This window comes from Typopeltis vanoorti, chromosome 12, assembly GCF_054136105.1.
Source record: "Typopeltis vanoorti isolate ZY-2024b chromosome 12, IOZ_Tvanoo_1.0, whole genome shotgun sequence".
NCBI classification, from domain to species: domain Eukaryota; kingdom Metazoa; phylum Arthropoda; class Arachnida; order Uropygi; family Thelyphonidae; genus Typopeltis; species Typopeltis vanoorti.
The window spans coordinates 138,612,428-138,626,163 of record NC_143560.1 but is presented as its reverse complement, the minus strand read 5'-3'; the positions used below and the strand labels follow the sequence as shown (position 1 = coordinate 138,626,163).

The window sequence follows — 13,736 nt, the reverse complement described above, 5'->3', positions numbered from 1 at the left end:
GTACAGTATCTCATTTTCATCAATCAATTCCTGAATTTTTCTCTTGACTACTTTCTCCAAGACCTTGACAACAACTCCTGATATTCTGATCGGTCGGTAATTTGCAACCATAGTCTTGGATCCTTCTTTATGCAGTGAAACTATTTTCCCCTCTTTCCACGCCTTCGGGACTAAACCAGACCCGAGACTATGGTCAAGGGCACTGATAATTCCTTAGCCGCTTCACGCAAGACCCGTGCCGGTATACCATCCAATCCCACAGATGTATTCACATTAAGGTTCTGTAATAGACTATTCACCTCCACTTCATTCATCACAATTCCCGTATAAACTAATGGCTCCTTCATTTTATCAATGTCACCACCTGGATGATATACTTTTGCAAAATGAGCGCTCAGTAACTCCACTATATCGACTGGTTCAGTGACCTCCTTACCATCGTCATTCCTTAAAATCATTTTGCCATGTACAGTTTTTTTTCTTGCTTGCAGCATATTATTATTTATTAAGTTTTCTAACTTGCTCTGGGACTCTCTAAGCAGAAACCTCTGGCTTAAAAAAAGTACCACGTTTTGATTCCAGAGAAGGGGAATCAGATTAACTAACCCCTGGTCACTCTGGGATACTAAATTATTAAACTTTTCGAACTATAGTTTTAACACTGTCACTAAATCCCGAGATCGAGATTTAGTGGTTCGATAGTGGTTCGGAAACAGATTAAATTCAATACGTGGATTCCAGTTTGGATTGGAGGCGGAGAAAATGTGAAAAACGTACCCCGTCTCTCTCTCTCTCTGTCTCTAATCAGAAAGTCGACCTAGAAATATTCTAGGCAGTTTCTCTGATTTGAGAAATTTCAGTGTTTTGTGCATTTAAGGATGCAGGGAATTCTTCTAACGCTAAAATCCCGTTTGTCAATTCAAATTTTTCTCTCATCACTGGATACAAATGTATTTCAATAGAAAGGCATTTCGAATAAAAGAATTTGGCGCCTTAATTATTTTTAGTAAATCATTTCCTTATAAGACCCGATGCATCTACTTGAGACTCACTTCACTTTATTTTATCCACATTGAACAATTAAACGTGTTCCATGCGGGGTCTACTTACACACGAATTGCTTCGCTTCCTATGGCAATAAGATGGCTTGTCTTTCAGAGTGGCAGAGCGTTTTCGATCTCCAGCCCAAGGGTTCGAATTTCTTTTCTGTGTGTTTTCTCAGTCGCGAAACCACCAACGTACTTATCAGAGCTCTGAAGTGGCTTGGGAAGAAATGTTAATTACAGGTTTGGATCTTTAGAACAAGAGTTCTGATCTAACTCTTTAAACCCCTGAAGAGTAGTGTAAGATAGGTTCCCTACATGCCATGGGTTGTAATCACATTAAAAAAAAAATCCAATAGGAAGAGTTTTGGAAATACACAGTCGGGAGAATGATGTGCAAAAAAAAGACGCCATCCTAGAAACCTCAACGGTGTATCACAATGTTCTATAGAGCATATGAGAATTTGGGTAGAGATAAATTCTTTGCCATCTAGCAACTGTGCTGTTTGGCTGATTCACAGAATATAACTTTTGGTAGAGTATCTTTCTGTGTATACGACACAAGGATGACGCGGTAGTTGCATGTATGACATCAAAGCATTTATTTAACTATTGATGTCCGGATGCTTTTATTGCATCATTACATGGGTGACAATGCGTGTGCACTCCCACGTGTGCTTAGTTTTTGAAAAGCTGCAGCCACTGAGAAACAGCTTCAAGAGAATGTGCTCAATTCAGCCCTGTAAAATCATACTATAACAAACAGTTTCGAACTTCATCATCGAGAAGCAGCTAATTCTTCCCAGTTTTCTATTGCTGAAAACACTTCCAGACATTCAGTGATTTCATTGTAAATAACTGGATTAAGTGACCCTACTAAGCTGTTTTGTGTAGGAACAATACATTTCGCTTTTTGGCATAGCTTTTCAACACTATAAACTGACTGCTGAATATGGAGTGAATGTAAACTTTTAAGGAATGGATATTTTGCTTCCATTTCTAAACGCCGTACCTTTGAGTAGCATAAAATAAATAAAAAAAAAGCATTTCATTATTATCATCATTATGCAATGGGAGCTATTACATCAGCATATTACAGCAAGGAAAGAACTAGAGTGGCAGCTGTCTAAGAATGGTATCAATAATCAGAGTATGTTTTTCTTTTCTACGTTCTTTTAAAATTTATCTAAATTTTAAATTTAAGATAAATTTTAAAATAAATGTGAAATTTGTTTTAAAATTTCTTGAATTCTTACAGGAAAATCAAGAATCACAGCAGACATCGTTCCTCCTCCTCAGCCCCTCTTACTCGGCATGAATACGATGTTCCACATATGACGAGCAGACAGTGGTCGAGCGAAAATCCATACTCGGAAACTCCCGTGTTCGGAAACAGCTGGGCAGAACCAGGACCGTCGCATAAATGTTGGGGTAAGGAATGAATCGGAAACATCTCTATTTTCTTCTTTCTTTCTTCCGTGCGTGTGTGTGTGAAAACAATGACAACAATGACACATTTTCTTTCATTTTAGTCCACAATTAATATTGTTTTAATGCAGCTGCAGAATTTAGTGCCGCTGTAGAGATTAATTGCTAGCAACAGACAGAAAATTGCTATACGATGTTACTACCGAAATTCGAGTGGCATTCTTGTAAGGTTTGTTATTAAAAAGTCACCCAAATAAAAAAAAAAAGATTCGAAAGAAGGCATAGTGATAAAGCATATTTTTTAACTTGTCAATAAAACAATGCAAGAAAGTAGTCAGTGACATGATGTGACATGACTTGAGAGTTGTTTCGAAAATATTTTATTCTTACAAGAATATTAAATTACTTGTATGGTTTAAGTGTCTATTTTCTGAGTTATGTGGTGGAAAACCCGACATCCAGCTGAAAAGAAAATACTTATTAGAACCACGTGGATGGAACCAAATGACTTTTCTGACTATTTGAATGCCTAGCATCATAAACCTGGTATGATTTCCTGCTAGGCATTCCAATAGGCAGATTCCAATAGAAAAAGTCATTTGGTTCCATACACGTGGTTCTAATAAGTATTTTCTTTTTCAGCTGAATTTCAGGTTTTCAATCCCACAACTTAAAAAAATGGAGCAGAATTCACACGATATATATTAAGTATAATGAATATTGGTGATAATTAGGATCACGATATGGCAGCAGTTGTCTGTCATAGTCTCTCCTCTTCCCACGTTACGTAGACTGGCAGAAATGCACTTGCTACCACGATGGCGAAAGTCAGTGTTGATAAAAGTTGTTAGAAAATTATTTTATTGATTCGACATAAAGGGCTCTTTAGAACAAAACTTCCAGGTGATCTCTCTCTCTCTCTCTCTCTCTCTCTCTCCTTCCACAATGGTAAACATCTCTTCTTAAGCGATTTTAGAAGGATCTAATATTCTTATTAATGCAAATGCGATTTCTTTCAAAGCTATTCATAAACTCTTCACTTTTAACAAGGATATCCCCAAATTTCTGGACAGCACGAGCCATGGGATAAACTTCATTCTGTAATTTTTCTTAGCTTTTACATTTCCGATGTATGGGCTCCTCGCCATTCAAGAAAGTAACTTGTCTTTCGTTCTAGGCACGATTTTTGAATAGTTCGTGATCTTCATCTAATCCCTCATTCAGGATGTTTCCGTCAGCTCCCTAAAATCCTTGATCTAGTGAAGAAGATCCATTCGGTTGATTCGGTTGATGACCCATCTTTCACTGATTCTCTCCACTCCTTTTCACACAGATATTACAATTCTGCAGCGAACGTGTGCATACAAATTCCATGGTCGCTAATCATCAGCGTTTACATCAGAAATTCTTTCACTACCTTCAAAATCGGTTAAAAACTTGCATCGAGTACACACTCTCCATTTGCAGTTCGACTCAACCTCACAATTGGGACTCGAACCGTGAATGGGTGGTGTCGAGAGGAAATGAAGAAGAAAAGTTTTGTCTAATTCACCTCTATATTGCTGCTGTTCTTTGGGTGACGCCTTCGTATGCATTTCCTAAAATCCAGCAGTACTAGGAATTTGACGTTGAGCAATTGTTTTTGGGAATCCATTCATAGAAGTCATTTCATTCCATATTCACTAACATTAAAGTGTTTACTTAATCCTAAAAGAGTAATTATCAAATTTATTATTAATTGCAGGTAGCAATGAATATTAATAAATAAATAATGAGTAACAATCACCAATGAGTAATACCGTGAACACAGTTACCCATTGCTGATAGAGAAAAGTTTGGAAACACTAGTTTAAGAAATTAGGGGACTTCTATCATACTTAACTTTGCTACCTGCAGTGCAACGGAGTGAGGCAAGTATGTAATCGTAATATACCTTTCACTTGTGTCCATTTCACAAGAGCGATTTACGGTATTTGATAATTCATGATTATTCGTTGCGAAACAAGTGAAGATAAAGTTTCGAATTGTGAGATTTTACTTGTAGCAGAGATGAATAAGTTTCATCATTTGAAGGTGACCAATAATACGCTCCTATTTTATCCCAATATCATTAGTGCAGACGCCACGGGATAAACGATAAAGATGAATGGTGGCTTTGTAATGTCAATGTTTTCTCTTCTGTATATCAATGTACTTCATTGATTGTTAATCCCAACATACGTTTGCTGATAATGATATCCCACAGTTTGTCATTTAACGAAGTTTTCATAAACAAGCAAAATTTCAAATATATACTGCTTGAAAAGAAATTAATGGACAACACACTGAGAAACAAACAGCCATGGTGCCAAGCTTAATAAGATATACGCCTTTTTGTTGCAATGGCTGCAACAATCCCACGACGCATACTTTCCACAAGATCCATGGGAATGTTAAGCGTTTTTTTTCCTGCAAACATGTAATGAGATCCTGGATTCTTGTGGGCCTGACGTCCCTTTTCCGACGCTCCAGTTTATCCCACAGATGTTCTACAGAACATCTGTGGGATGAACTGGAGCGTCGATATTCGATGTTCGGTTGAGATCTGGGCTCTGTGGAAGCTAGTAAATGTTGGGATGTTCATGTCTATACACACCACGCAGTTACAGCAGTAGTCTTATGACACGGTGTATTGTCTTTCTGACAGTGGTCCATTCCCTTGAAACGCCACAAAGTAGGAAGCATTGCACTGGACATGCACATACATCGCACCACCACCTCCGAATTTCATAGTTGAGGTTACGCACTGTAGTGAGAGACGTTCACGTGGCATCCGGCACACCCACACCTGTTCATCTGCTCAGTAGATGGTGTAGAGTGCGCCGCTCTGTAACAGCTTTCCAAGATTCCACGTCCACGCTCATACTGTACACGCTCTTTTCACCACTGAAGACGCTGTGTGTTGGTTCGGGTAATGTGAGGCTTGCATACTGTGGTCCTACCATGGAAGCTCATGTTATCATCCGTTTTAAATGATTTTTGCAGATGTCTGGTCTAGTCAATGCCCGGAACTCCTCATTCAACATATCAGCTGACGAATGGCGGTTTTTAAATATTATTCTTAGCAGCACATGTCACTTTCGGTGAGTTTGTTCGTCCACTGCTATCAGCAGTGGCAGTTTCCTCCTTGCGCTTTCTTCTCAGTATGGTATCACTGATTTTTGACGTGGGATGGCCTAATTAATCAACAGTTTGCGAATAGATATGCCTGCAATATATCATCGTATCAAATGCCTCTTTCAAGTTCTGTCAGTTCCCTTCCCGCAGCTCTTTGCACTGATTTGGGAGCGTCACATTCCTGAATTATTTCTCGCATCTTCATTTTCTAGATCATTATAGATGATTTATAATGCTGAGCAGATAGAGGCGCTGGTCTCCTACCATCAGGCTGTTGTATTCGATTCGCACTATGGCATGGACGTTGTTAGAAGGTTTTGTGACAAGTCATGTTCGGCGTGTGACCAAACCACTCCCTGTGTACTGGAGTAATGGAAGTATCTTGTAAAGGAGTATAGATGATCACTAGAATATGGTTTTCGGATTGGCTAGCGTTTTACCACTCCGAAAGGTTTACAATCTTTCTTGATTGTCTCTCTCTCTCTCTCTCTCTCTCTCTCTCTCTCTCTCTCTCTCTCTCTCTCTCTCTCTCACACACACACACACACACACACACACACACACACACACACACACACACACACACACACACACACACACACACACACACACACACACACACACACACACACACACACACACACACACACGAGCGCGCGCGCGCGTGTGTGTTTACACGTAACGTTTAACGATAGAGCAGTTAAAGTTGTCTACGCACTTATTCTCTCTCCGGTTTGTTGTGAAGGAAGTAAAATTTCAGTTTCCTCGAAGAGCCAGTTTTTGAGACAACTACTTCATATTTAGTCGAAAAATCCATACAAATGTTCTTCACTTCCTATACGGTTTCAAACCAACGTAGGTCTTTCGGGCCCAAGGACGTGGTCGACATCAACTACGTGTAGGACACATTTCGAATCTACCGCATATATGAAAAGAAAGCAGCCTACCACTGTCTATTGGCAATTTAATAAATAAATTGCCAATAGATGAAATAAATGAAAAATAATGGAAATAAAAATAAATAAATCCACCAATCCAGCATTCATTTTTGTCTCTTATTTCAACACTCTGCTTATATTTCTATTTCTATCGTTTAAGAAAACCTCATGTGCAAGTATATTTTCTCTTTCTCTCTCCGTTTTCCTCGTCATCCAACCCATTCTTATAAAACAATTTCTTACCGTTAGTGTGATTACTGTCTAAAAGTTCCTTTACTATGATTAATAACTCGCACATGGGTGTGATTTTTCATTTTACGTATTTTTCTCACTCAGATTTGCAAGGCAACTGGAAATTTGCTGGAAGGCGATCTTTCGAAGAATCAACGGAAATCCAAAAAATGAACAATATCGGGTTTTCAACATTTCTTGATGGTCGCATTTGGAGGGAAACCATCCCCAGAATCCACGAAGACGAGTAAGTCTATTCCTATTTACCTTTCGTCGCATTTAAAGAGGGCTCTGAAGGATCTCATTGCATCATCCACTGTTAAGCTGGAATAAACCAGCAATTACCGGTTAGTATCCAGGTTAGAGCGAGGGGGAAAAATCGCTTCTTGCCAAAGTAATGCAATGAATTCCAAAATACCAGTAGCGTTATAATATATTAATGATGAATATAAACTATTAAAAAAGTAATTTACTGCGCTTTGTTCCCTTGTCAAGTCTCATTCAGAATAAATAGCATACATAAACTAAATTATCAGTTATTTATGGCATTAATTATTATTATTCAGCAGTCTGTGCGAATGATACAGCACAGTTAGACCGTTCGAATCCAACTGTGACTGTCATGGAAGCGCGATCGTGAAGCTAACAGAAGACATCGTCAGGCAGTTTATACACCGGTGTCCAAAATCTAAGGACGAACACTGTTTTTGAAGATTACAACTGCAGATTCAGATGAATCAGCTTGTGGCAATTTCTATAACTGACGATTTGAAGTTAAAACCGGGTACGCACTCAGATTTTCGAATTGGCACAAATAGCACTCAACGGGATAAAAGGCAAAAGTCTGCGCTAAGTGAATTGTATTTGAAGAAATCTCTTTTCGTGAACGAATAACTGCAAACTTCGTTGTCTTGTAATGTCGCAAAGACATCATCACACGATTTCAAGCAGAGAAGAATTATTGGAAAACTTGAAAAAGCCCTCAGAATTACTGATGTTGCCAGAGAGTCTGGAATCTCACAATAGCGTTGTATCAGGCAGCGTTTCAAATGAAATGTGTTCCAGACATTTGCTAAGAGGTCGCCCTCGCTCTACCACCGAGCATGGAGATAGATTTTTGGTTACGACAGAAAACGGAATGGACGCCACCACAGCAGATCAGCTTAGAAGTCGGCTCTATTCAAGTACAGATACGCTGATATCTTGAAAAATTGTAGCTAATGAAAGTGGTACTGCTTATCATCGCGAGAATGTCCTTGAGAGGGATAGATACGGCGGTTCTGGGGCGATGGGGGAGGGGGGAGACTTATGCTTAATAAATTCACCGAGGTAAACGTGCTGGAAAAAGGCTCTATGACTTTTGCTCCTAAACGAAGTTCTTCAGCGTTATGTTCGATTCTTCGGTGGTGCTGTAGGCGAAAAATTAATTTTTATGGATGACAATGCCACTCCATATCGTACACGAGAGGTTGAGATACTGCTGGAGACCAAGGATATTAATCTAATCGAGTAGCCAGCTCACACCCCCAGAACTCAGGCCAATAGATCACGTTTGGCACGCAAGAGAGATATACTGCTGCAAGAAATTCATTTCCAGGAAACAAATAAGGACAAATCGTTGCTCCGAAGGATTATCGAGATATCGGCGTATCTGTACTTGAATAGAGCCGACTTCTAAGCTGATCTGCTGTGGTGGCGTCCATTCCGTTTTCTGTCGTAACCAAAAACCTACCTCCATGCTCGGTGGTAGAGCGAGGACGACCTCGTCTGGAACACATTCCATTGATTTGAAACACTGCCTGATACAACGCTATTGTGAGATTCCAGACTCTCTGGCAACATCTGTAATTCTGAGGGCTTTTTCAAGCTTTCCAATAATACTTCCCTGCTTGAAATCGTGTAATGATGTCTTTGCGACATTACAAGACAACCAAGTGTGCAGTTATTCGTTCATGAAAAGAGATTTCTTCAAATACAGTTTGCTTAGCGCAGATTTTTGCCTTTTATCCTGTTGGATGCTATCACGAGTCTCTACGCACAGTTTTCTTTAAAAACTGCACATTAATTCCTTAACTATGTACTTAGGAAATTTGTAACTTTTGCCAAAAACGTATTTAATTTGTAAGCCAGTTATAACACGTTTTTTGTGAAATATAATTTATTGGTATGCTGGCAATAAATTTATGTCCACATTTGACTGCAGTCATGAAAAAATTTTCATTATATAGGTAAAACGCAGTTCCTTCTTAGCTTTTTTACACCAGTGTATAAACTGATCGAGAGAATTGTGCATTTTTCCAGTGTCCATCAAGAGTCATGTGTGAATGCTAGCAATTAGGAATTGAGGGCGTTCGCAGCATCGATGTTTGTGACCGAACTTGACAGCTTCGGATTTTAATTTTATACAAGCTGCTCGTATGAGAGAAACAACCGACATCGTGCTGATTCGACTTGCCGTGCAGAGTTGGCAATGATGGGACAGTTGACCCTCGGAATGTTGTGGTATGGAGTCACGAATTCACAAATCAGTTGGTATGACAGCTGCCAGGAAAATGTTTACTTCACCATGTCGTCCGTCTACCACAGTGTGGAAGATGCTTCGTCTACTATATCTTATAAGATCCTGAAAAATGAACACCTAACGTTATATAAATATTTTTCATAATTCTCTCTTGCGTATGCTATGATACTATTTGAAAAAAAAAAAAATGAACATGGTAATACATCATATAGTACCCCAAGAGAAGTGTACACGTGATCGGGTTGTGGTGTTATTAATTGGATTTAAAAAATGATATTTATATATTGATATTGAGTGTGTTCTTCTGGCCAGGTTTTGTGGCACGAAAACTTCTGCGTGAGACTTCTGCATGTCTCACGGTCAGTAAAGTTCCTCATAAACGTTCTTCGTGTTCTAAACGAGATTCAACCTTAAACACAACACAGTCTCGGTTTGAGCCCTTCACCACAGAACCACCGAAAAGAATTAGGATAACATCAAGACTTTCAGCTTCATTTTTAAGACAAGACCAATTTTGTGGAGGAAAACTGTTAACATAGCACATACTGTATTTATGTAACATTCAGAGAATTCTCTCCAGAAAAACGACATCTGTTATCGCGACAGGAGATTAATGAAAGGTCATTGCATGGTGGGAAAGTAAAATATTTCAGAAAATCCAGTGGCGTTCCGTTAAGTTTTGTATCCTGTACATCCGCAGTATAGAACTTTCTTAGTATTTGAAAACGTGCTGCTTTGAAATTTACCTTTCAAACCAATACGTCTTGTCAAACCTATTCTTTTCAATGTAATTACTTGTGCTGCTAATTTAATTAGTGACTGCAAAATACACTCTTACAAAAGATCGTTGATTCGAAATGGGAAGAATACAATGAAAATCTATCGATGTTGTTATCTCTTCAAAATTTAGTGTGACGGCATTTTAGCAAAGCTTTCCTGGCGTTATTGTTAATGTCATAAAACTTCTTATATCGAAAACAAAATAAGCACGAGTGCTGAAGATAAGCAATGATAGCTGCAATTTAAAAGCGGTTAATTTAATAACATTTTTTAAAAAAAATATAATTAGTGGTCATGCTGCTGCTGTTGCAATTTTTCTCGCAATTTCAAGGGGAATTTAAAGTCACACCGATTAAAACAATAATTTCAGCCGAAGAAGCACTTATACTTTATAACAGGTTTTTGATTTCTGGCTCACTTTTTACATGTGAAGTTTCAATGAGACATCTTTGTATTTCCCGTGCTCAGTTGATTTACCCGAGCATGTGACTGATAGCTATTGAATGGCATTAATCTTTCTTCTCCTTCTTTCACAGGTTATAATCCATTTTGTTTTAACTGTGCCAAAATTGTTACGCGACATTAAACATACTACAGGTTAGTTTGATAGAAACAGTTGGACGAAGCTGCTTGTAACATCTCCTCAGAGAACGCAGCAACACCCCAATTCTCCTCTTGTTTGTCGTCAAGGTAGGCAGAATTTCTTTGGGGACCTTTAGCAACGTCAGAAACAGTTACTGTCTATTCGAAAGTGGATCAAAATCTGTACTACCTAAAGATACATGTGGTAAAGAAGAAAATGGACGCCTTTCTTCATCTTCTTCTCCTTCTTCTTCTTCTTCATGGATAGCTTTCAGGCATATTCTTGTTGATATTTCTTTCCTAATTAGGCTTCATAGTTGGCAGGGAATATTCTGTTGAATAAAAGTGGGGGTCAATAATATTATAAATGCTAAATTTTGTCAAATGCTTTAGTGACATTTGACTTTTACTGCCGTGACTCCGGCAGGTAGTTGTTGCTTTCCACGTTCATTCTGAGCATCTCTCAGCAGCACGAACGTTTGAACAATGACGCATGGCAGATATTTTACTCCTATTCCCATTCCATCTTTCTTTTCGTGTGAACTCAATGGTCTATTACAGCCAAGTAACCTTCTTAGAAATCCAACACTGCTTTCGACAGGGGGGTTACTCCAACCTGCATTATTTGCTATGGCTGTAAATTGCGTGTGTCCTTTGGCCGGTTTATCTACACATATCGCCACGCCACTTAATTAGATACCTTTATGCAGACGCACGAAAACGTCACTTATAGCGTATATGTAAAATACTTTGTCACATACGTCACCACCTGTTCAAGGCAACTATTTAAGAGTGTTGCTAGTCGGTAATCGCCAATAGTGCTGATCATAATGTGGATAAAAATCTGTACTACCTAAAGATATATGTGGTTGCGATAGGGCTTATTATATAGGTGACCGTCTGGCTGGAACCACGATTTTGAAAACGACAAAGCTCACTGATTTCTCAAAAGGTGAGCTATCCCGGGTGTTTAATTAGTGGAAAAATAACTCGCTTTGCTGGTCTAAGAGGCGTAACAGTGGTCCTAAGATAGTCTGTCAGGAACGAGATCACTGTCGTGTGAGAAGGCTTGTAAATCAAACAGATCTTCCTGTGTGCATCAATGGACAGAAACATTTAATGAAAGCTGTTCCCGATCCATATCTCACCGAACTATGCGCACAGAATTCAAGATGATCGGCATTGGCAGTCGCATACCTATACGGAAACCACTGATTTCTTAAAAGTTTCTAATTTAGTGGTCGGTATGTGTATTTTGCGAGATGATAAACAGGTAAAAAAACACTACTACTTCCTCTGAGACCCGCTATGTGAATTCGAATATTCACATCTTTCCAACTAAAATCTTCATCTGTACCGAGTTACGGAGGCTCCTCACTTCTTTCCCATCGCCATAAATTACACATCGATTTTTCACAACCCTTTGTAAATGCAAATCTGTTTGCAAAATTTCCGCTTTCAATAATTTCATTCGCTTCTTTTCAAAAGGATCGTGAAAAAATGAAAGTCGATCAAATGTATCTGTGCGAGTTGTTTATCATCCTAATAAATAAATAAATATAAAAATAAAAATAAAACAGGAATCTAACGGCAAAGTGGCATTTACAAAACTAAAACGAAGATAGCCTTAATGTGATATTAAACTGAAGCATCAGAATCTGTTCCCGTTCGATGGGCCCACTCGTCTTAACACTCAAATCGGAAAACACACAAATATATTGATTCAATAATTTTCACCGATTTTGACTTTTTATTTATTTATTTTCCAGTGATGAAACTGTACCCCACATCTACGAGGATCCTCATAAAGTTGAAACATCGAGCAGTTCGGAAGATGAAACTGAACTATGAATGGAACATCACAACGCTTTGAAGTACGTATTGAGAAACCAGTTTCCGGATGAGATTTGCCAATAACAACTACATTTCCGGTATGATATGCGCATACCTGTACGTTCAAGAATTTGGGATGCTGAAATTTAGATACTTAAATGAATGTATGTTTGACCTGTCGTAGAAAAAAAAAAAGTTTTTTTTTCTACGACACTTAAAACTTTTAAGATCTAAGTTGTGAAGGACATTTAAGAAGAGAGTGTAGTGTGAATTGTTTGGGGATCAGAAATGATTTGTACATTTTTAAAGACAGCAGCAGAGAACCTTAGGAATACAAGATCGCAGAGAATTATAGAAATTCTAGAATATTATATAAATTTACAAGGGATTTTTGTAACGATCAGCGATTAACCAATCTTCATGCAATTCTGAAAATTGTTTTAATATGTTATTCAACGAAGCATGTAAGAAAATATTTCAACAGAACTCTTTATCGATTAAGGAAATGTACGCATAAAGTCTCTTTATTTTTATTCTATTTTGTCTATTGAGGAACAACGAAATCTGTAAGAATGTGTTGCATTTGAATCCCTAAATATATTTTCCCCTTTTCATTAAGTTTTTTTAGATACCTATTTCATCGTAAATTAACAAATCTCCTCTCCTACCAACAGGCTTTCGGATTCAGCCGTGGTCATTGATGTTTGTGACTTTCTTTACTTTGGAGACGATTCTTATCGGCCGTAAGATTACCTCTCCCACTAATTGTACTCATGAAGAAGCTTGAAAAAAGGTTCCATTTACTCCTTAAAGCAAGGCTTCCAAACTATGTAAAATAGGGGGGGAAATGCAAAAAAAAAAATAAATAAATAAAATAAAAATAAATAAATAATAATAACATAGATATGCTTACAAAATTCGTCAGCTCTCCCCATCGTACTGATCTATAACTGATTTACAATCTTTCGTGATTGGAGACATTAGTAATCATCATTATTCCAATACAACAGGTGTGTTTTAAGCTATGTCATTATTAGAAATACATTCATTAGCCAAAACATTGTGATCACCCTGCCTGTTTTTCGGGTTAACCGGACTGCACCGTTGACATGCCAACTCTGCAGTGCGGTGATGGTAGTACCCTTCACCGCACTGCATCTATGAGGATTGTTCTCATGGACATCACTAGTCCTCTTCCCCATTGAGCACATCTCTATTTCGAAT

The 13,736-nt window shown here is 38.2% G+C and overlaps 1 protein-coding gene across 1 annotated transcript in view; it reads left to right on the top strand.

The window, feature by feature from the left end:
- The window catches only part of LOC150101253 (uncharacterized), a 52,267-nt gene extending 39,222 nt beyond the window's left edge, over positions 1-13,045 (top strand). The window contains exons 10-12 of the mRNA XM_090401560.1: positions 2,302-2,474; positions 6,902-7,043; positions 12,449-13,045. Of these exons, the coding sequence (XP_090257686.1) occupies positions 2,302-2,474; positions 6,902-7,043; positions 12,449-12,530 (397 nt within the window). The 3' untranslated portion in view covers positions 12,531-13,045. The remainder of the gene's footprint in view (positions 1-2,301; positions 2,475-6,901; positions 7,044-12,448) is intronic.
- Positions 13,046-13,736: the final 691 nt, after the last annotated feature.